Source organism: Falco punctatus (assembly GCF_963210335.1).
Source record: "Falco punctatus genome assembly, chromosome: 8".
NCBI classification, from domain to species: Eukaryota; Metazoa; Chordata; class Aves; order Falconiformes; family Falconidae; genus Falco; species Falco punctatus.
In genome coordinates this window covers 24294881-24316255 of record NC_137588.1, presented here as the reverse complement: position 1 = coordinate 24316255, position 21375 = coordinate 24294881, and the positions used below count along the sequence as shown (strand labels likewise).

At 35.8% G+C, this 21375-nt stretch overlaps 1 protein-coding gene across 1 annotated transcript in view; it reads right to left on the bottom strand.

The window, feature by feature from the left end:
- Nucleotides 1–1947: 1947 nt before the first annotated feature.
- FAP (fibroblast activation protein alpha) overlaps nucleotides 1948–21375 on the bottom strand; it is a 45223-nt gene continuing 25795 nt past the window's right edge. The window contains exons 16-27 of the mRNA XM_080399114.1: nucleotides 20793–20846; nucleotides 20334–20458; nucleotides 19065–19112; nucleotides 16103–16201; nucleotides 15307–15376; nucleotides 13913–14107; nucleotides 11273–11327; nucleotides 8004–8103; nucleotides 4912–4976; nucleotides 3962–4034; nucleotides 3628–3701; nucleotides 1948–2279 (exon numbers count right to left, since the gene is read on the bottom strand). Of these exons, the coding sequence (XP_080255240.1) occupies nucleotides 2178–2279; nucleotides 3628–3701; nucleotides 3962–4034; nucleotides 4912–4976; nucleotides 8004–8103; nucleotides 11273–11327; nucleotides 13913–14107; nucleotides 15307–15376; nucleotides 16103–16201; nucleotides 19065–19112; nucleotides 20334–20458; nucleotides 20793–20846 (1060 nt within the window). The 3' untranslated portion in view covers nucleotides 1948–2177. The remainder of the gene's footprint in view (nucleotides 2280–3627; nucleotides 3702–3961; nucleotides 4035–4911; nucleotides 4977–8003; nucleotides 8104–11272; nucleotides 11328–13912; nucleotides 14108–15306; nucleotides 15377–16102; nucleotides 16202–19064; nucleotides 19113–20333; nucleotides 20459–20792; nucleotides 20847–21375) is intronic.

Below are 21375 nucleotides of genomic sequence, written 5' to 3'. Positions count from 1 at the left end.
TGATGCACTTATTTTTTTCATGTTTTATCCCCACAGCTGCTTCCTACAAGCCAAGGTGAATGGTGGACAGTTCACAAGATGCATACTCTGATTGCCTTAGGAAACAAAGAGACATAAGGGCAGATTAACAATGACACAACTAATGCATCCCTTGGGAAAGAGGTATCTTCTGTTATTTTGACACATTTTCCTGAAATGTCCCTTGTTCCAAATACTTCCAGAAGCTTCTTACTACAGACCTGTGGGCAGGGTGTGAACAACATATTGCATCACTTTATTACTTATAGTATGCACAAAAATTATCTGGCCAAATTTCCAGAGCTTACAGGATTTTCAAAACTATAAGTAAAAATAAAGGTGCAGAAATTTAAAGAGACCTTAACATATTGATATTTATGTGAGATTGATACCGTGATTTTTTGACAACTGCTTTAGGTTCCCATTGACATATTCAGCTATCTAAACCCTCTAAGCATCTGGGATAAGAGCTTGATTTTTATCTCTTTCACCACGACTTTGCAATGGTTTCTGTGGTGTTGTATTAATATATAGAAATTGAGAGTTAAATCTCATATAAGGAATTGTATTCCTTATTTGTAAAATAACTGCGTTACTGAGACTACTGTTGTGTGCAGCAAATGCACATAGGACCATGTAATCAACATCTAATTAGACCCACTTCATGTTATATTTGCTTAATGTTAACTTTCTTAGAGCTATAATTTTTTCCTTTAACCATTATAGCAGTTGAAATTTAATTACATTACCAACAAAAAGCTCATTAACATCATGTAATTGGCAGCATTTTCAAAAAAACCTGAACTAATTGAGTATTTTCTGAAGAGTTCCCATCAAAGTATAATTTAACCATTACAAACAGCTTGGCAACTACATTTACATAAAGATGTGACTGAGGAATGTTCTCATGTGTGGAAAATCAGATTTGATAACGCCATTAACAAAATGAAGGAAGCTGTTACATAGCAAATCACCTCCACATTTTAATGATTTTGGCTAAACCTCATGTTTTTGTCAAGAGGGTCAAATCCCTTGCTTTTCCTCAAAGCAGCAGCAACTGATCCCTGACTGAGTTAAGATGCAGCTTGCTTTTTGAGGAGGCTAATCCACAACCTTTTTCAGGTTATTTTGTACTCTCATTGGCTAATGCCAGAGATAAGATACTGCGTTAGACAGACCATGGCTCTTGTGTGGTAGGCTAACTCAGAATTTTTTAAACATGTGACCAGAGAATCATTTAATCTACAATGGGTCTCTTGTCAATTATCTTGTTCATATTCTTATATTATGACAGGACTGACTTAATTACTAATCAAAAGAACACAAGTATTCCAATCATTATTAGCCTGTAGCATTTTTACAAGACCCCCTAAAATAGTTTCACTGGAAACAAAGCAAAGAAAGCCTGCATAATCCTTTGATTCTTCCCCTCCAGTCTGGGATGAATGACACTGAGATTAATTTGAATGCTGAGGTGATGATTAGAGCTTAGAAACAGGCTAATGCAGCTCAAGTATTCTGAATACAGGAAGAAAAAACACTGAGATAAAACCGCTATCAGGAATGTCCTGCTTTCATATTTAAACCTGAACGCTGAGAGTTTTGCAGAGTCAAGGTTTCAAATAAGAGTAAAAAAAAGATTGAACACAGCATTCAATATTCTTGATAATTATCCAAACTTCAGCTTTAAATACTGTGTGTTCCTGTCCCTGCTTGGATTCTTTCCAAGAAATTGGAAATAAATTTTGAGAAACCGGTTCTTGTTAGGATGCTAATTAGGTACTTGAACTGCTTTCTTTGTCCTTTGTCATTTTACCGTTGTAGTTAAGAAATGCAAGCATATCCATCTGGCAGTGTGCCTTTGCAATAGACCACCTATCTTCAGATTGCAGAATGTAAGTTTAAGCAAGATGGCAATAAATGCACATGGCATTTTACGTTCTGATTTTATTTCTTCTATCAAACAGGTGTTAAATGTGCCAAAACATGTATTAGCATAACATTTGTTATTATTCAATAAAAAAGTGGATGTAAACATCAAATTTAAAACTTCAAATTCCTGTTATCAATTCACTTGAAAACTATATAACCTGGGCACTGTTATCATTGCATTTTCCCAGAGATGTATCAGATGCTTTAGCATGCTCTGAATAGCCTACTTATTCTGACAAAGAAAAACATTGTTTGAGGAAGTGGGTCATATGTGTATAGAGATGTTTGCTGGAAAGGCCTGGAATCCCATGGTTCTGGTCTGTATACCACTGAAAAAGAAAATAAAAAAGGCCATAAAACCCCTATGTTATGATTTCAATACTGTAATAGTTACACAATACAAGAACTTCATTACCATATAGAAGAAAGTGGATGCCTCAAGAAAACAGAGTGGCTTGTTCATCTTTTTTCTTTTAATCAGTTTCCAATATGTTGATATTCTTGCTGAAAAAAGTTTCTAAACCTTCTGTAATCCAGGAGTAAGCATTACTATCTCAGTACTGACAATGCAAAAGCTTTTGAGATGCCCTTAGGGGTGAAATGCGCTTGACCTGTTGCATGGCCCTGGCAATGGGGGTCACAACCTTGCTTAGGAATACTGGACTCTAAGCAGCCAGCTTTCAGGTAAATGTTGTGGAATTTTATTCAAAACATCCCGCATTACAGCAGGACCATGAACATTATGAATGATGGACTGCAAATAAAATACACATATGAATTATGCTAACTCTTAGAAATAACTGACATTCCCCAGTAGATGAACTAAGATGAGTACAACTGCATACACTATTTGCAGATACTTGAGAAATAACCCAGGTTTGCTATAACATCAGTGAAGGAGGCAGAAAATGTGGCATGAACAAAAGGGCCTACAAACCCCAAGTACAGGGTAATCCCTGTGTGATCCGTTGTTGGGGAGTTCATGGCCTTGGAAAAGTGGACTCAGGCAGAAGGCCAGTACATTTGATAGCAGGCAAATGCTTTGGTCATTAGCCCCAAGGAAAAAGGGGAAGAAGCAGAGCTTAGCACATAATTCAGAACTACTTTTCCCCTGTACATTCCTCATTTTTGTTTTCTAACATCATGCCTATGTGTTTCTCTCTTTGCCTGCACCTGTTACCCCAAGCAAGTTTTGTGGAAAACTTTTAGTTTTTTTCTGATCCTGGATATATTATTTGGGAACCATATACTCTTTTTGCATATTTCACCTCATGCCTGTGGCAGGCATGTCCATTTCAAGGTAGAATCCATCAAAACCAGTGATGGTTTTGGCCCCAGAAGCCAGCTCCTTCATCTTTCTCTCTTACTAGCTATCAGCAACTTTCATAAGGAGGCTGGATTCTCATTCTTCTCCCTGGCTCATTTTAAAAGCCTCTAAGTTATTCTTGACAAGACAGAAACCCTGCTAGCATCCAAAGGGCAAGAAGAAAAAAAAAAAGAGCAGGCAAGTCCTTTGAGGAAGAAATTGTTCACGAAGAGTAACAAACTCACTAGTAACTGCCAGATTTTAAAGCATATTCAGTTGAACTGCATTTTTAAAAACATTGCCAAATGTCAGATAAGCTTACTGATAAACTATAAACCACTGTTCAAAATGAAAAATCGTCTGTTATTTACCATTGCCTGGAAATCCACCTGTGCATTAACCAGAGCTTTTGCAATTTGTGCTGAGTTCTGAAAATGTACATTATCTGAAAAAGGAAAAAAGATTGGCTGTTGAAATGTGTAAATACCACAAAGCATGAAGTTATAGTGCATTAAGTTGTGACCACTAATTATCAAGTGATACAGTTGACATTACTAAGAATGAGTAAGCATCTTATAATATGTCGTATGGAAATCTACCAAAGATCTAAGTACCGACCCTAATCAAAGGCATAGAAAGATGCTTAATGTTTTTCAAACAAAGTGGTTCTGGCTCTGTATTTGTACTGCCATTTGTAAACCTCACCATCTGCTGTTCCATGGATGAGAAGATACTCTACGTTTTGGAAATTCTTTGCTCTTGCCATCACAGTTGAATTCTGTTGAGCGCAAAAATGAACAGTTCAGCAGCTTCAATTTAAACTACTCAGTCACAGAGCTGAAAAGCTTTCATTACTTAATAGAACAACAGTCAAACAGTTGGACCAGCATAATAATGACAGCAGTGACTTCATATCAGTCCGAGATTATAATAGAAGACATACATACTTAGTGCCTTTTCTAAGGGCCAGTTCACAAAAAGCACAGCAATAGCCATGTGTCATTCCCTGAACACTGTAATTCCTGGCTACCCAGGCAGCTCTACCAAGGCAGTTTGGTATCGAGCATTTCTGTTCTTTGAGTTGGGATGGAGGATAGGTGCTGAGAACATGACTGAAAATCTTTAACAGGAATCTTTCCTCTACCTGGGCATTAATTCAGGCCTCTCTGTATCCAGAACTGGTATGTGTGCTCTTAGAGGAAGCTATAGACTTCCTATGGATGCGAAAAAACTTGCTCCAGGTAGGGGAAGCTGTTCTGACTGGTTAGTGTGCATATGATGTTATTATTAGAGAGCTAAATTTACATAAAGCAGTTTGCATACCACAGCTAACAGTACCAACCAAAACCTTCTTAGCATTTTAACTTCTCCCATATAAGTTCTTTCCTAGGCTAATGGTTTGCACTGGCAGAACCGTCTGACTTGTCCAAGTGAGAAAATAAGGATCCTTCAATTTGGTCTGTTTAGGATTTATAAATACAAATCCACAAGTAACTATGGAGATATCAATTTCACAGCAGTAATTTAGCTGCCACAGGACTGCCACTATGAGAGCTGGTGGGGCTGGTGGGTCATTTTCTTTCTTCACAGTTCTATTTGTCCGTGGAAGTGTGATTCAAGTTTAGGGCAGATCAACACAGAAAGAGAATTCTCACCTTGTAGTGCTCAAGATTATCAGACTCTACAGGAAGACCCATAAATCGTTCTGTGTAGATAGATGCTGCAATATTAAAGTAGAAAAAAGCTATAGGTAAAGAATGTACAGATATCTTTGTGCTTTCGATGACATGCAGCAAATTAAATTCTTATTTTAACTGTACCCATTCTACTTGGTTTCCTCATAATACACCAAATTTAAACATATTTTTAAAAATCAGCTGTGATGGTTAAATAATAAATGTCCTCCAAACCATCCTTGCAGAAATAGTGGTTTGATACTCATCTGTGGAACCAGCTGAAGGTTTTGTGGATAAAGATAATTTACTAATACTGCTTTATGCTATTGGGTTGAACTCCAGAAGTCAGTTGAATGAGCCAATGAACAGATAAAGGTACATGGTAGAAAGATGACACAGACTATTTTTGACACCTTAAAAAGGGAAGCTGAGCAGAACTCCAACCTGTGATATGTATGTGTACATACAGTAAATATGGATATATATGATTTTTTTTCCTATGGAATGGATATATGCAACAATTAGGGGAGCATGAAATGATACAGGCTTGCACTGAAAAAGTGGTGCAATTGCTGTTCAGGTCTCTGTTCAATGCTTTTTTCTAACTACAACAAAGACTGTTAACAGATTTGACAAAACAAATGTGAATAACTGAACAGTATCTATCACCAAGAAATCAGTAGGAACAGCTATCTTTGAGCTGCCTGGGTATTTGTAATTTAACTAAGAGCTGTTATGAAAATTTGTGGAAAACTGACGCAGCAGCTGTCACTACCAGAACATTACTTTCTTTATGACCTTTCCTGGAAAGAGTAACTGACACATATTGAGCAGTCAAGCTGCAGTATTACAAGAATGTTATTTATTTAACAGAGTCAGGGCTTTCTGACAAAGAGGAGCTAGCATCTTTCCCTCCTGCAAGAGAGGTGATGGCCATTCTAATCAGTAAGGAATTGGGATTATTTACCTTGTTGTCCAGTTTGGTATGCTGCATTAGAATAATTTTGTTAAAAAGTAGAAATGACAGTCCTCCCAGGAAAGGAAAATGACTCAATATACTCATGTTCCCATGGTTTATTATACATCCTTTACATATGTTAGCACTGTGTGCTAAAGATGTGTACTATATCTCCCAGATCAGCCAAGTAAGGTTCCTGATGATAATTTATAATAAACTAAGTAACAAAGAATCTAAGTAGCCTATCTTTTATCAAAATCCTTTATCATTCAATGAAACAGAAAATGTGCAATATCTGTTGTCAACACAGTGTCAAACAACCATATTGGGCTTAAGTTTTCAATAAAATAGAGTCTTTCTGAATGGCTGGCATTTCTACAGTATTCTGAGCCAAATTCTCCACTCTCTTCTACTTGTATAGCTACAACAAGTCCACAGAGGTCAGCAGAATTGCATTATAATGACTAAGTAGAAGATTCAGCTTGTCAATTACTGAGAAAGAAAAAAGTGATAAGTTGCAAATTTTAATAAAACAGTCACAGATCTAGTAGTTTTAACTATACATTGTCCATGAATGCAATTTGCCTTGCCATCCTAACTGATTAGCTGTTATTAACTCTGACACAAAATGGAAGTGAGTGAGAGGGTTTCAGAGAAAAGATTATGGTCCAGACTCTAATCTGTGCATCTAAAAGAGGGTGGGGCAGAATTCAGAAGCTCTAGAGGCCAGTACATCCTCTGACATACTGGGACTACTTAAAGACTCAAATATATAGCATCCTGTACTTTTGCCCCTAACACAGTTCACCCCGATGTTAACATGATCTGTTTGCCAAAACTTACGACTCATGACTTCCTTCTATTTCCTTCCTTCCCTCCTTAGTGGAGGTACATTTGTCTGTTTGGATTTTACAATGTGTTTTTAGCAAGATTCTTTAATTCCTTCTTGAAAATTCAGCTAAAGACTGAAATTGTGTGAGTATAATCTACTTTAACTTACAACTTCATTCAAATTTTAATGCTTGGACAAATGTTTATAACTCTTTTAATTGAAGGAATAAAAGGAAAGCAAAAATAGTGCTTTATGCCTGCATTCTGGAAATAATTTTGTGATCATGAGTGAAAATGTCTTAAAAAAATCTTGATGCCAGTGAAAACATGAAGACTATGCTTCCTGTTCATACAGATGTTTTCCCTTTGCAAAACACCATAAATACAAGGAATGTCTGTCCTAACAGTCAGGGAAGGAATCTTTCCCATTTAACCAAAAAAATTTCTCATAACCAAGACTTCTTAGCGAACGACCATATGCTAAGTAAATGTGTTCAAAGTGCTACATTTTGCTCATTGAAAACATGCATACCATGACTCTTTTTTACACTAAGTTTCCTTTACACCATGCCAAAAGCTTAACGGGTCTGCAAGCGAGTATGAGTATGTGCCTCCCTTATTCACACAGTAGGGCCCTGGGAGTAGACTCCTGGAGTTGTTTCCTCTGAACAGTTTGGAACTTAAGTCAATAAACATAAATAAAAATATGTCTTATAACAGAATAACACAGGAGGTGTGGCTGAGAAACATCTAAAGGGAAAAATATTCCGTTAAAATAAAAATTGTATCAGCCACAACCGAGTCCCTCTCTTTTCCACTGCTGTGGGGAGATAACTTTGCAGTCATCAGAGATACTGGTTCATGACAGAGATCATCTGCAGTATCTGAAGTTGAAGCGCACTGTGATTCCATTACTGGCAGAAAAATAATTTTAGCTGTTTCTGAATTCAGTGATAGCATTTTAACAGGATTTTTAGGAGATCACTCCTGAGTGATAGTTTATCAAGGGGACTTTACACACTTGCTGTTACAGATGTGCATATGAAATTATCTGGGCATACCTTCTTCTACAGGACAAAGTCTGTTCCAACTGCCAGTCGCAGTCAGTGATTTTCAGCAAGGAAAACATTAAACTTAAGGTCTTAAGAGTTTACCTTGCAGTCTAGGTAACTGCAATGTCTTTAAGTTTCATATTGCCAGTCTCCTGCAATGATTTCATTTAGAAAGTCATTAAATGCTACATCTTGCTTTCCAAGTCAGTATTTATGACAAGTTTCCATACCATAATATTCCCAGCTGGAAACAGGAGCCACAGCCATTCCACATTTAAATACTCCACTGCCAGATCCAAGTGCCAAAGAAGTTACATACCCACCATAGGACTAGGGAAAAATCACAGACAGTTTAAAATTATTAGTGAATTATCACTTTGTTTTCTGAATCAAACTCACATAAATTAATTCCAAAGTAAATATTTTTCTTTGAATGCATGGAGGACAAAACAACAAAAGCTTTTTCTTTTTCTTTTTTTTTTCTTTTTTTAAATTATTCATTTTGAATGGATCCAATATGATTTCTTGTGAGACAGATTGGATGATTTTATTGTATCACTTTTTTTTTGTTACTTCTCCAACACTTATCACAGGCTACTGCTCTTTTACCAGTTAGAATCATAGAAAAAATTAAGTTGGTAGGGTCCTTCAAGGTAATCTAGTGCAGATTATCTCAAATCAGGGCTAACTTCAGATTATAATGAGGTCAATCAGAGTCACATCCACATTACACAGCCTCTACTCAATCTGTTTCAACACTGATCACTGTTGTCAATTTTTTTTCCCTAAAACTTAAAAACTTCTCTTGTGTCCATTGCCTTTCATCCCTTCAGTGTGCACTTCCAAATAGAGTTATAGGATTTTCCCTCCCTTAGCAAACAATTTAGCTTTTGCTAATGATTGGCATATTGAATCAACCCTATAATCTTAAAATTATGAGAACTTTAGGTTGGAGCAATTCCTCCCTACTGCCTGCCACAGTTCCTGTTATTTTCTGGCTTGATTCCTCAAACTGGGACCCAGCAAGGAAGAATAAATTCATAGCTGGAAGTTAGGTGAAGCAGTAAGTAAACCCAGACATCAGAATAGATCTGTGCAACTGTGCAGGGCTAGTTGCTGAGACAGGAAAATACTGTAAATAAAAAGCATTTTGTTTGTATGTCCATAGGATGTGGAAATGGAGTTGGAAAATACTTGTATAGGGTCTTTGGGAAATAACGGGTTACTGTTTACTTTGGAATGGAGGGAGGTATAAAAATATGGTGTGTGTCATGAAGAATTCTAAGGATTATCAACCTCATTAGTAGCACATGAAAAACTAAGGGAGATAAGCAAAAATATTAAGTATTTTTTTATATAAGAGTAAGTTAGTCCCTCCCTCTTAGACATTCCAGCTTTAAATGACAATGAGGGATATGCCGAATGAAACAATAATTCATACGCAATTTTTCCAGCTCATTTGATCTTTTAAAAAATCAGACCACAAACAAGGCTAAAAACTAAAGGATTAAGATCAGGCAGATAAACCTATGCACTGTAACAGGCAGAGAGAGTATTAAAAACCTGAATTGCTTTACTGGTTATTTAAGAGCTTTTGCCATCAAGAAGAGTTTAGTGAGTCTGAGAGTATGAAGCGCTGCATAGTTCATGCATACATGCCAAAATGCAGGCTATAAATAAGGAAATACTTTTCAACTGCTTTCAAAGGTTATGGACCAGGAAATGGTATAATAAAGAGAAAAAAATGGGAAAAAAGACTGACAGGTTTGGCAATTTTGCTGCTATTTGAATATTATATCTGCTATTGGGATACAAAACTTTAGATATGTGAAATCTCAATTGGTTCTGGAAACACTGTGGTGAAATAATTTCATTTGGCCTTAACTTACTTAATGTCACTTTAGAATTACTCACTTCTAAGTGTCCATATCACTTAATTTCACCATGCGGTACCCCATTTTATCCTGGTGTTATAGCAGTGTCTGACCAAATTACATTAAATATTAGTTGGTAGAAGCTTCATAGAAAGATTTTAGCAACCCTGCTCATGTTCTATCTAAGATCAGGCAACTTCTATAGTTACAGTTGAACTGTTTCTGGTCAAGCCTCTTACAGTGGCCAATGAAAACTAACAAACAAACAAAACCCAGCAAAACAATAACAAAACAAACAGTGACAGATCAGAAGACTTTTCCTGGCAAAGACAGGCAGTTAAAGAGAATGAAATATAAAGTCTTTCTGAATGATAATCAGAGAAAAATGAACATGTATAAAGAGAAAAACATGAGAAAATGTTAATGAGCAGCTAACATGCCAGTTTATTCTGTATGCTTTTTTAGTTAGTGCTGGCTGCTCCTGTTGGATAGCTGATACTGATTTACTCAGAGGAGTAAGGGTAGCTAATGCAGGTCTGGTCTCCAGTGCCCTTCAGCATTCCTTACAGTACTGTCACTAATCAATGAGACCCTCAGGTGTTTTTTATCAGCTCATTCTCCTGCATAGTGTAATTCTGTTATGCTGAAGCTGGGTAGGACACAGGGCTCCAGTTCTGTCTATGCATTCTTGATGCAGCCATTCATGATGAACATAAGCAATTGAGTCAGGTGGCGTAAACATCTTAAAAATCTCTATAAAGGGGCCGTGCAGCATTTGTGCTGCCACTGAAGTCTGCTTCAGCTCTCCCATAACACCACTAGCAGGACTGCATCTCATTTCTATGAATGGTCCTACTTTGAAGCTGACAGCACAGGAAAAATAACCTTAACTATGCCAATAATTTATTTTTCTCCTCTTAGAATACAGTACTATCCTAAAATTTGTACTTTGGGTATGCTACTCTATTTCTCAGTGTGTAAGAAAGTGAAATCTGGCCATTTAATAATAAAGACTTGCAATACATCTGGCTATAAAAGGTTCTGGGAGTGTTACAAAGCAAAATACATGAAAAAATAAAAAATGAAAAATAGACTGGCTAATTATTGGAATGACCCCTATAGTGTCCTATTTTTCTACTTGGTGAGGCAGTCAATGTACAGCCCTTAGACCCAGATTAATCCCTACTGACCATTTCTAAGCCAGCCAAGTATGCAGTGATTCAGAACAATGCAAGGGTCACATTTTCCAATGAGTTTCATAGGACTTTTCTCATTATTTTAATCTCAGATGAGAAAGGACAATACTTGAAGATTGACACCATGCCAATAAGTCCCTAAGTTAAAAGTAAAGCCAATTAAACCAACTTAGTTTTGCTTAACTTGAAGTCCAAACAATGTATTAGACATAAACTTTCCAAAATTCCGTCTTGAGCTGTCAAAGACCCCTTTCCAGGTGCTTGCACTGTTGCAATTACATGTATATAGGCACCAACAGGAGCTATCCCCTTTGGAATTACCATCAAACACTGGTAGAAGAAACTTCATACAGATTTAGGACAGAACAAGGATGAATTAAAATATTATACTGCAGGATTAAAGATAGATACAAAAATCCAACCACTTACCCAGCCCCATATTGCTATTCGTTTCTCATCAATAAAACCCATTTCTATAAATTTCCTGTGGAACAGAAAATCACAGGAAAAAATGCATTGTTACAAAAGATTGGTAATATTATAACAAATTAGCACAAATTTGTTTTTTCATGTTTCTTCCACACATTGCACCAATTTAAGCAAACTGAAAATGAGCATAGCATGTCTGATTTCTACAAAGCATCGATTATTAAATTAATAGATACTGCAGACAAAAAGAATTTTTCTTGAAAAAGTAAAAGATGCTGAAATTGATTCTTTCTTCATAATAATTTTTTTTTCTAGTGGATGAGGACTCTGGCCAACTGGCTTCCTGGCAAAAAGGTTTTTTTTTTTATTATACTTAGAAACCACCTGGATATTTAGTCCAGACTAGGTTAAACATACATTATACCATGTTTGACATGTGCATGCATCTATCTATCTATCTATCTATCTATATCTATCTATCTATCTATCTGTGTGTTTGTTCATGCATATGTGCAGACATATACTCATATATATGCAGAAAAAAAGGTTCAAAAAGTATACTTCTACTAATAACCACATTTCATTTCCCATAGTTCTGCCTTCCCACAGGCTAGTATAGTTTCCATTGTTTTAATGCCAAAGGTGCTGGATTACCATTAACATTCAGACCTTATCCTCCAAGATACTCAACATACTCATTTTATGAGTTGATACTCTCATCTCTCAAGAGGCACAGTATCAACCTCTGAGATTAGGGATTCCTGGAGCAATAAGCTTTCTTTTTTTATGTGCCTGAAAAGTGAAGAGCATATACTGCTACTATAATAAAAAATAATAATGAGGAAAACATCTTCTAATGCTCCAAGTAAGTAATAAGATTGCAATGGATGAAAGGTGCACCTTGCTTATGCACTCAGTAGTCAAGCAGGTCAAAGAGAAGCATAAATATTAGGTCTCATACAAAAACTCCTGCATCAGTCTGAAGACTATTTCCAGAGCTGTATTAGCAATAGCAAAAAGCAGAAGATGAAGCAAAAGACTACAAAGGTTTGAGAGTGATAAACAAAATAGGTTCAGATATATCCCAGGACACATATTAGCCTTATTTCACTAGGACAAACACAAGCAACTGATAACACCCAAAATGAGGGATACTATCAGGGTGGAACAAATTAGAAAAGTTAAAAAATTATTCAGCTTTGTTATATTGCTGTCTTAATCCCTAAAACCCCATAAAAGCCCCTCCAAGGACTTCCCACTGGAGTATAGGATACTCTCTAAAAATCATACAACTTAAATCATGTGTTAGGTCAGGAAGATGGAATGCAATACGTTTAACTGAATAAAAACTTAGTCTAGGTGCTGACAGAAAACTGGAAAGTGTGAAGTCTGAGGTCATTTCTTCACATTCTGTCTCAGCACATTTTGCAACTGCAGGATCAGTTTAAGTTCCCTGTCTCTGACATTTTAAGTCTGAGTGACAATTCAGAGTAATAAAAGAACATTCTTTCTCTTGAGATAAAGTACGCTGTTGCTGCTAAAAGTTTCAAGAAAAAAACCAGATAATAGATTAATAGAAAAATCTGATGATACATGGCTATTCTGTTTCATTTATCATGAAAAGGATAATGGTGTGTTTATATCATTGTGAAGGAAATGAAATATCACAAAGCAGAAAGAGGACGGAACAGATACCCTCCTCACACACACACTTGTAAATACAGGCAGTATTGTCAAATAAGTAGAGAAAGATGTGGAAACCTGGATTGCTACATCCAATTTCTAGCTAAGCTGCTCAGAGTCAGGTCTGTTACTGGGGGAAAGAGGGAATTTACGGTTGCACCTGGAAATCTATCCATGTTCTGATGGGCCAAATTCAAGAGGCTAGACTAAATTCCCTATTCCTGCCTTGCACTCATCTCGGCAGGGTTCAAACTAACACTTCTTTAAATGCTCACTTTAGCAATGCTGCTGCATCTGTAAGCTTAATAGGCAGCCTTTCTTTACAAAATCTGTTTTAGCTCCTTTCCAAAACTTCTGCTTAGGGAATTATTTTCCCTTGGAACACTGTTTTGATGCAAAGGAGTAACTGTTGGGGAACAGTTATGGGAGGACCTCAGATACTTTCTGTTGTACATAACTATCCTAAAAAAGCATGGAAGGCAAATTTATGACTAACTGAACTCTAGAAGGCTTGTGTCAGGATTCAGTTTTGCCACAAACTTAACATTTGACCTTTAGCTAATCACTATGGATCTTTGGCTAATTGCTATGATCACTGAGGTGGGTTTCCCCTACAGGGAAAACTTCACAATAATAGAGAATACATGGGCTTATTTCTCACCACTGACACTTTTATTTCCTTAGGCCTAGGTCTGAAGCCTCTGATGATGATCTCATAAAATGGAAGTGGTGAGGTCCAAATGTGGACTTAGTAGTATATGGACTTAATATGCCACACAAAACCTTGCTGACATCAAACACCTCAGTAATAATTTAACTCTACAAGTCTTCTCGTCTTAATTCCTGGAGACCTCAGCTCTCCAGGAGAAAGGTTGAGAAGTATATTTAATATTTTTTTCACATTACTTCTTGAAATTATGTAAATAAAACAGTTATACAGGGAGATACTCCACTTACTTCACTGCTGAGATTTGGTCCTCAACTTCATAGACTCCTAGTCTTCGATATACTGCATGCAAAATCTTGTCACCTTGATAAGCTGTGCCTCTGCCATCCACTAGAGCAACAATAATTTCCTCTTTGCTTGCAAGATAGGTTATCCAGCTAATGCTAAATGTTTCCTTTACATTCTGACTGCAAGGTCCTCCGTACCTGAGGATGAAATTTCACACATTTTCAACTCATATTTAGAAATTTAAAAATGATTACTGGATACTGGACTATAGCTATAGGTATTCTAATATTTTCTCCACAAGTATTTTGCTATATGGCTGTGGTTCAGAAAGCTCAGTAGACAAACAGTTCAACTACCATTTTCATATATTTATGAGATTTTGCTATCTAAAACACGTTTCAATCCTTTAGGTCTTATGCCTAAGGCAAATCACTAGTTTTAGCTCAGACTAAGGGGTGCAGCATCAGATGCCTGTCCTAAGGGGAATCCTTGGAAGAATCATGACTCAAAGACTCAATTCTTCCTCTCTCCAAATTCTTTAGGTGTAACAGCCCATTTTGGTGCTTTTCTGCATTTGATCTCCACATGCAGTCAGGAATGCCAAAGAAAACAGAAGAAAAACGTACAGCTCCTTACAATTTCTGGCCATCCCCAGACCTTCTTTGTTTCAGTAGGGAATATCATGTGGTGTTGGAGCTGTGGGCAGAACACACCCCACATAGCTGAGCAATACAGAGAGACACTCCTTATGAAAATGGCCTAATGCAAATTACACATTTGGCCTGAAGGACACAACTGACTTAATCTTCTATTCTAAACTTCATTCAAACGTACTTAGCATTTTTGGAGCTTTGGATAATCACTGGTTAATAAAAAATGATGTAAGGTTTATTAGACCCACTCAGCTCTCCTTTCTGCCTCTCATTTTTTTTGCACCACTGCAATTTATGCTCTTTTCCTGCCTGCAATAAGTTAAATTCATGTCAAATGCTCTTTAGAAGTAACATTTGATCAAAGAAGCCAGTCCACATGGTTTAGGGGTGTTTGTTTTTTTTTTCTTATTAACAAAGCTGGAATCAGTAATTTCAGACTGCCTCATGATAAACAGAAGCTGCATCAGAGCTAAAAACTCCAAGCAATAGCTCACATGCTTTTACTCTTTTTCTTTCTCTGAGGAACTACTTCTTGCCATGCTAAAATTAACATTAAAAATCTCATTGATTTTCATTAGGTTGAACTCCTATTCCAGAAAAATATTAAAATGCCCACCACAACAAAATAAACAGAACTAAGTAGTTTTGCTTTTCCTTCTTAAAATATTGCAAATGTCCTAGGTTTTGTTAAACTATGTTTTCTGACAAAACAACAATGTTCAAAGAAAGGAAGTGTTACATACACCTGAATAAGCAGAGGGTACTTCTTGGTTCTATCAAACTGTGGGGGTAGAAGCATTTTGTACCACAAAGCTAGAAAAGACATATTAAAATTATATTGTTTATAGTTAAAATTATTTCTCCAAGCATAATACAAAGTTTGATGTAAGAGTATATGGAAATGAATTAACGCAAACTACACAATGTATGAACCGTGAATCAGAACTGATGCAAGTAACTGTTTATATTGAGCTGAAGAAAGCTTTGAAGAAATAAAGTTCCCACTCTTAATCTAGCTATGCATAAAATTATTATTTCACTAACTCTAGGTTTTCAGTTTTCCAGGTGCCTAGAAAAACACAAGCAGGAATATAACTGTTGTTAAGATTATGAGAAATGAATTTTGGAAACTTTAGACTGATTCATTACCGTGGAATATTGTTTTTGAAGTCACTAGGGAAAACAAGTGTATGCAAGTCAATATAATGTGTAACACATGAACAGCAGTTTACATTTCACATTTTATTACCACCATACTATAATGTTTTTACACAATATTTAAACACTTTACCAATAGTATAAAATTTTTTTTTAAAAAATTGCATAGTGAAGCAGAGATGTATTTTAACTACTACTTTACTGAGAGTTACCCTGAGGCACAAATTGGTTGTCAAACAGGGCAAAGCCAAGCCTTTTCTTCCTAATCTGACAGGCTAACAAGTTAGTTCTACAGAAAGACAATATGTACTGTAACAAAATGAAAGGCAAAATATTAAAATGGTAGAAATGAAGAGTATAATAAAGATGTGCAATTCTTACTTATACCATCCACTTCAAGTTTTTTAATTTCTTCTTTTGGCAGTTTGATCTCCTGCAAAGCAGACTGCAATTCCCAGTTGTCTTCCAATACTCTGAGCTCTAAGTAAAAGAAATGCTTGAATTATTAACTAATTTATTATTAATTCCTCTTCATTAACTGAGATTCCTTTATTTTGTGGTATTAGAACAGAAAGGAAACCTGTGAATTTTACAAGCAGAGTAATGACATCAACACAGACACTTCTAATTGGGTTTGATCATATAGCTAAATAAAAGCAAGGCACTGGTATTATAGTGCACAAATATTAAGATTTTTACATTTTTGAATGCAAATAATTTCCTTTGTGGCCTCTGAATGTTAGAGTCCTGGATGTTATGAAGAAATTACTTTCTCCTGCAGAGCCCTCATCCCAGTTTCGTAATACAGCAGGTGCTGGAAATGCAAAATTCATCCCATCATGAAAAACACAGTCCTATATCTCCTCTCCTGCTTACCACAGTAACATCAGTTTAACGTCTGAGACCCTTGGGCAGTGTGGTTAAGTGAACAGATGTTTGGAAATATTTCTGGGATAATGCAGGAAATTCCACTTCTTAAGGAGTTGTGGCAAACCCTTGCTTAACCACTGTATGGTATAATCCTACACAAAGGCACTAGACTTACCATACAACTGTCCTTGGAAATATATTACTGTATACTTTATAAACCTCTTTAGTTGTTATTTTTTTAAATCTAAAAAGTATTAATTTTTTAAATTAGCTTTAAACCCCATTTGCAGTTCTATAATTTGAAAATTAATATTTAAAATTGAGTTAATTTCCAGCATAGATTGCAGAAGTACATGTATTGTGAATCCACTGGGTATTACTTGCTTATTTATGTGTCTTCCCATGAGTAGTGATGGATGAATAATATTGTACAGAATCAACATCTGTGACTTTTATCTTGTTTCAAAAGGAAAGAACCTTTTAAAATCGTAGGAGATTTTTGTTAGCTTACTTTTTTTTTTTTTCTTTCTTTCTTTAATGGCAACCACTTCCTGTTTCTGAAAATGTTAAAAAAAAATACAATAGTCCTTCTCTTGTCCTGTCTTGAGCTAGATAGTGCTCAGGACATGCCAGAATTATAACGCTGGAATTTGTTCTCTCAAAGTACTCGACAAGTTTTGCAGATTCAAGTGGGTTTTTATGGCTGAAAGATCATCCTAGCTTTAGATACTCACCCAAACGCAGCTGAAACCTTTCCATCCTTCCCCTCAAAACTCCTGAAACTTGCCCATTATCACAAATGAATTGTAGGCATGCTGGAAGGAGCTTCCAAACTGGCGTATGTTAGTTTAACTGCATGCCTCCTACTAAAATTCATGGGTGATGTATTTTCAAAATGCGGCCAACTGCAGTGAAAATGGATCTACTAAAAATAGTTTTGCACCGCAGAAGAGATTATGAAAGCAAAGGACTGAAGGAAAATGAAACCAAAAAAGGTCATGAAAAAGTCAAAGACAAGTCTGAATTTGTTTTATTCCTGAAGAATAACAGCACAGAAGAGTAAGGCATCATGAAACCTTGGTGAAGATCCATTAAATGAAATTGTTCTCTTCTGCAGAGGGGTTAAGGAACATGTTCTTTACAGTTACGTTTCATGCAATTCGTATTTGACAAGGAAAGAGTAGGGGCCCTAGATACACAAGTAATGAATCATGGAAAACAGAGAGCTATGACAATGGATTAAATATGAAAACATCCATACATTAGCTGTATTTAAACCTTTAAACCTTCTGAAAAAGAAATACTGGAAGAACACACTGGTTTTATAGCACCATTGCAACAGACATGTTGACCAATCTTCCCTATCTGCAAGCATTTTAAAGTGGTTAAAAACCAAGATGTAAAAACTCCTACAGAAGAAAAAATAATTTTATGCTGCAATTCATTGACTTCCACATGAACCAATACTGAATAATTTAGCTTAACAACACTGCAGCATTTGTCTTCCTCATGGTTTTATGTGTCTTCTGATCAGACAACACTCAGTTAATAGTGGGTTATCAATATGAGCTGAACTGTAAAGACCTAGCATTAAAACTACCAGTACATTTCCACTGATTATTGGGAAAGGAAAGAAGAATGCCAAAACACTGAATTTTTTTACAGGACCATGCTAGTTTTCATAACATTTCAGGACCAAGGTCTTTGAGTTGGAGAACTTTTAGGGAAAAACAAGGGACAGAGAGAGAAACCTCTCTGAGAAATTCTCTGAGAGAAAGAGAGCAATTAATATTTTCATGGTTAGCAAATTTCTGCTTGGCCTGGTTGCAAACAGTCCTCACTAACAGGCTACTTAAAAACGAGGGCTTTTTATGTTTCATGCTGGAGTTCCCATTTTGTGTCAATAATTACACCTTGTCTGAAGCAGTTATTTGAACTGATCATCTGAAAGAGCTTCTGCTCTTCCCTGACATTTCTACTGATGGCTGAAGAGTAAGTCCCTGATCCAGATTCTAATTGGTACAGTACAATAGCTCAAACTGAAAACTCTAAATAGTACATTGTTGCCTTTTGTATAGGGTAGGGTTGCTTCATGCAAAAAAAGTCCTGTGTTCATCCAAATGTGAAAAGGAATAGTTTGGAAATCACAGTACTGTTTTCTACAAAGTTTGACTCAATATTTGGTAGACAAAGAGTTGCCAATGTTCATTGCATCTTAGTGTGTAAACGGGAAAAACATCTGCATGTTTTTCTATAAAAGTGCTATACTCAGGAATGAAATTAAAGACATCAGTGTCTTCATTGATATTTAGATTTTACTGTTTAACAAACCTAGAAAGACACAAGGTATTTTAATAACAAATTAGATGAACGGGTTCTTAATCACACTCCTAAATATTGTATTAGAGGATGTGCATAGTGAAGATAAATGAGAAAAACAATTGCTCAGAAACAGGCAGGGTATTTGCAGTACCTCTGTCACCATGGTTCTCAAAGAGAGTAGAAATGGGAATCCCGGGACCTGTCATAAGAATGATGAGAAGGCAGGTTATAGTTTGAAGCTAGAATTTGGTGATAGAGTGTGTATTACATTAACATTGGTAACTGACAGGTGTTAAAGAGCTCGAAGTTGATATGCAAATCTGAATCTTTGCTGTATAACCCACTAGTCCCTCCTGCACTTAATACATAAGGTACTATGTGTACATAGACTTGTTTACATACAGGCATTGCTTAGCAAACATAATAGAAGTAACTTTACTAACAAACTCTTCCTCCCTAGAGATGAAGTGACATCTAGTTAATACCTTAGATGTGATTACATAAGGTGAATGCAGAATTAACAATGTGAAACATTCTTCTGAGAACATGTCACATCATATTTGTGAACGTGAGTGGCTTTCATATGGTGATGACCTTACTGACTATTTTGTGCAAGAATGATTGAAAGGTGTTATTATTTGCTACATTTGCTTCTCTGCTCAATGGAAGTTCTAAGGAACTCTTTATCTGATATAGCAGTGCAGAATCAGAAGAACAGTAAACTTTATATGAAACATAAAAGGAAAACCTTGGATATTTTTCTTTCCTCTTTTTTAGATCATGACTTCACTGTTCTTCGATTACAGCAATGGATGAAACCTCAGGTCACTGAAATCACCTAACATTTCAAAAAAGCTAAGATGTCATTTAATACTTCTGTGTTACAAATGGTTTCAATGATCACACAGCTTGATGAATTGAATTTTTCTTAGTTCAGTTATTAAAAATGTTCTCAGTTACTACATATCCAACATTTTGCAGCTGACACAGGTTTTAATAATTTAAATTGGGAGACACATTGTAGTTTCTTACAGCTAACTTTGATCACATGAATTGGAAATCAGTGTGTGTTTCCAAATCCTTCTCTTGCTGCTGCAAGAAAAAGCATGACTTTGACGAGCCAGATTATAATCTGTTTTGTGCCATGAAGGACTTCCACAAACCTGTTTTTAATTCTAAAAATCCTAAGATTTCTGTTGAAAAAGTAAAAAAAAAAATGTAGAGTGAAAATATTTGTACTTTCTGAAACATCTTCCCAAGGTTTTTGGACATGGAACAGTTTATTTCTGGAAATCTCTCCTGGTTATTGTGAAATTCCTATAATTCATCTAGCTGTCATTTGGGATAATCAGCATTATCTACACCTCTGATATATTTGAACGAACGACTGATCATATGTTTGCCCCCATGCTATACATACCGTAACAGATCAAGGCATAATACTTAGAACGTTCGCTGAACCTTGCTGTATAGTACTGGCATCTCTCTTTCCTTAAATTGCAAGTAATGCATTGTTTTCTGATAGGTTTACTTCCAATACTGATTCTAGGAGAAAAATAACATAAAGCAATATTTACTTTGCTACAACTAACTTCACATGTGTCTGTCTCACATTCTAAAGCTCAGGCACTGTACTTTCAAAGCAGGTAAATTTAAAAACAAATGTTTTCCCTTTTTATAACTTTTTTCCCCCCAGAGTATATTTAAACTTTAGATGCTGTTTCTCCTTAATTCTCAGATATGATCTGAGGTCAAGATTTAGTTAAAATAGCTTGTTAAATTACACTTTAATCATCCTCAAACTAAATTATTTTACTGACAAATCCAGAACTATCTTCTATCAACCTAGTATCATTAGGATAATGTTGATAACACTTACTTGTAAATATTCCTTCTTCCTGGATATCCTTCGAATTCATTGCTTGAATAGAAACTGCAAATTCATGTATATGTTAATAAATAATCCATAAAGTGATGAACTATGAACCAGCATCAAGATGAAAAGCTGTCTTGGAAGTTAATTTAGAATTTTTGAGATTTCTGCATGTGATGGAAGAGTAAGTTAAACTTATATACCTTTCATCTTACTAAATCTTTGCACAAATTATTAGATGACCAGTAAACCATATAACTAGGAGTTCTATCTTAATTCTCATGATCTAATCACTCCAATTATGTAAAGTGTATCTATCTATACAGTAAGCTGAGAGAGAGAACATAAAAAGAGAAGTAACTGCAATTTGTATGAGCATCAACCACATGATTAAATTTAAGTATCTCTACATAAGTGTCTCTAAGATGGGTGATTGAAAAAAACAGAAAAATGAGGGCAATTTGCAAAGCATCTCCCATAAGTAAGCCAAGTTTGGAAACCTGTGCAGTGCGTTTGCATACAAATTTGTTGTGTATGCACTCAGATTAAAAACAAATTATACCTAGTTATAACTTGAGTTAACAAATGA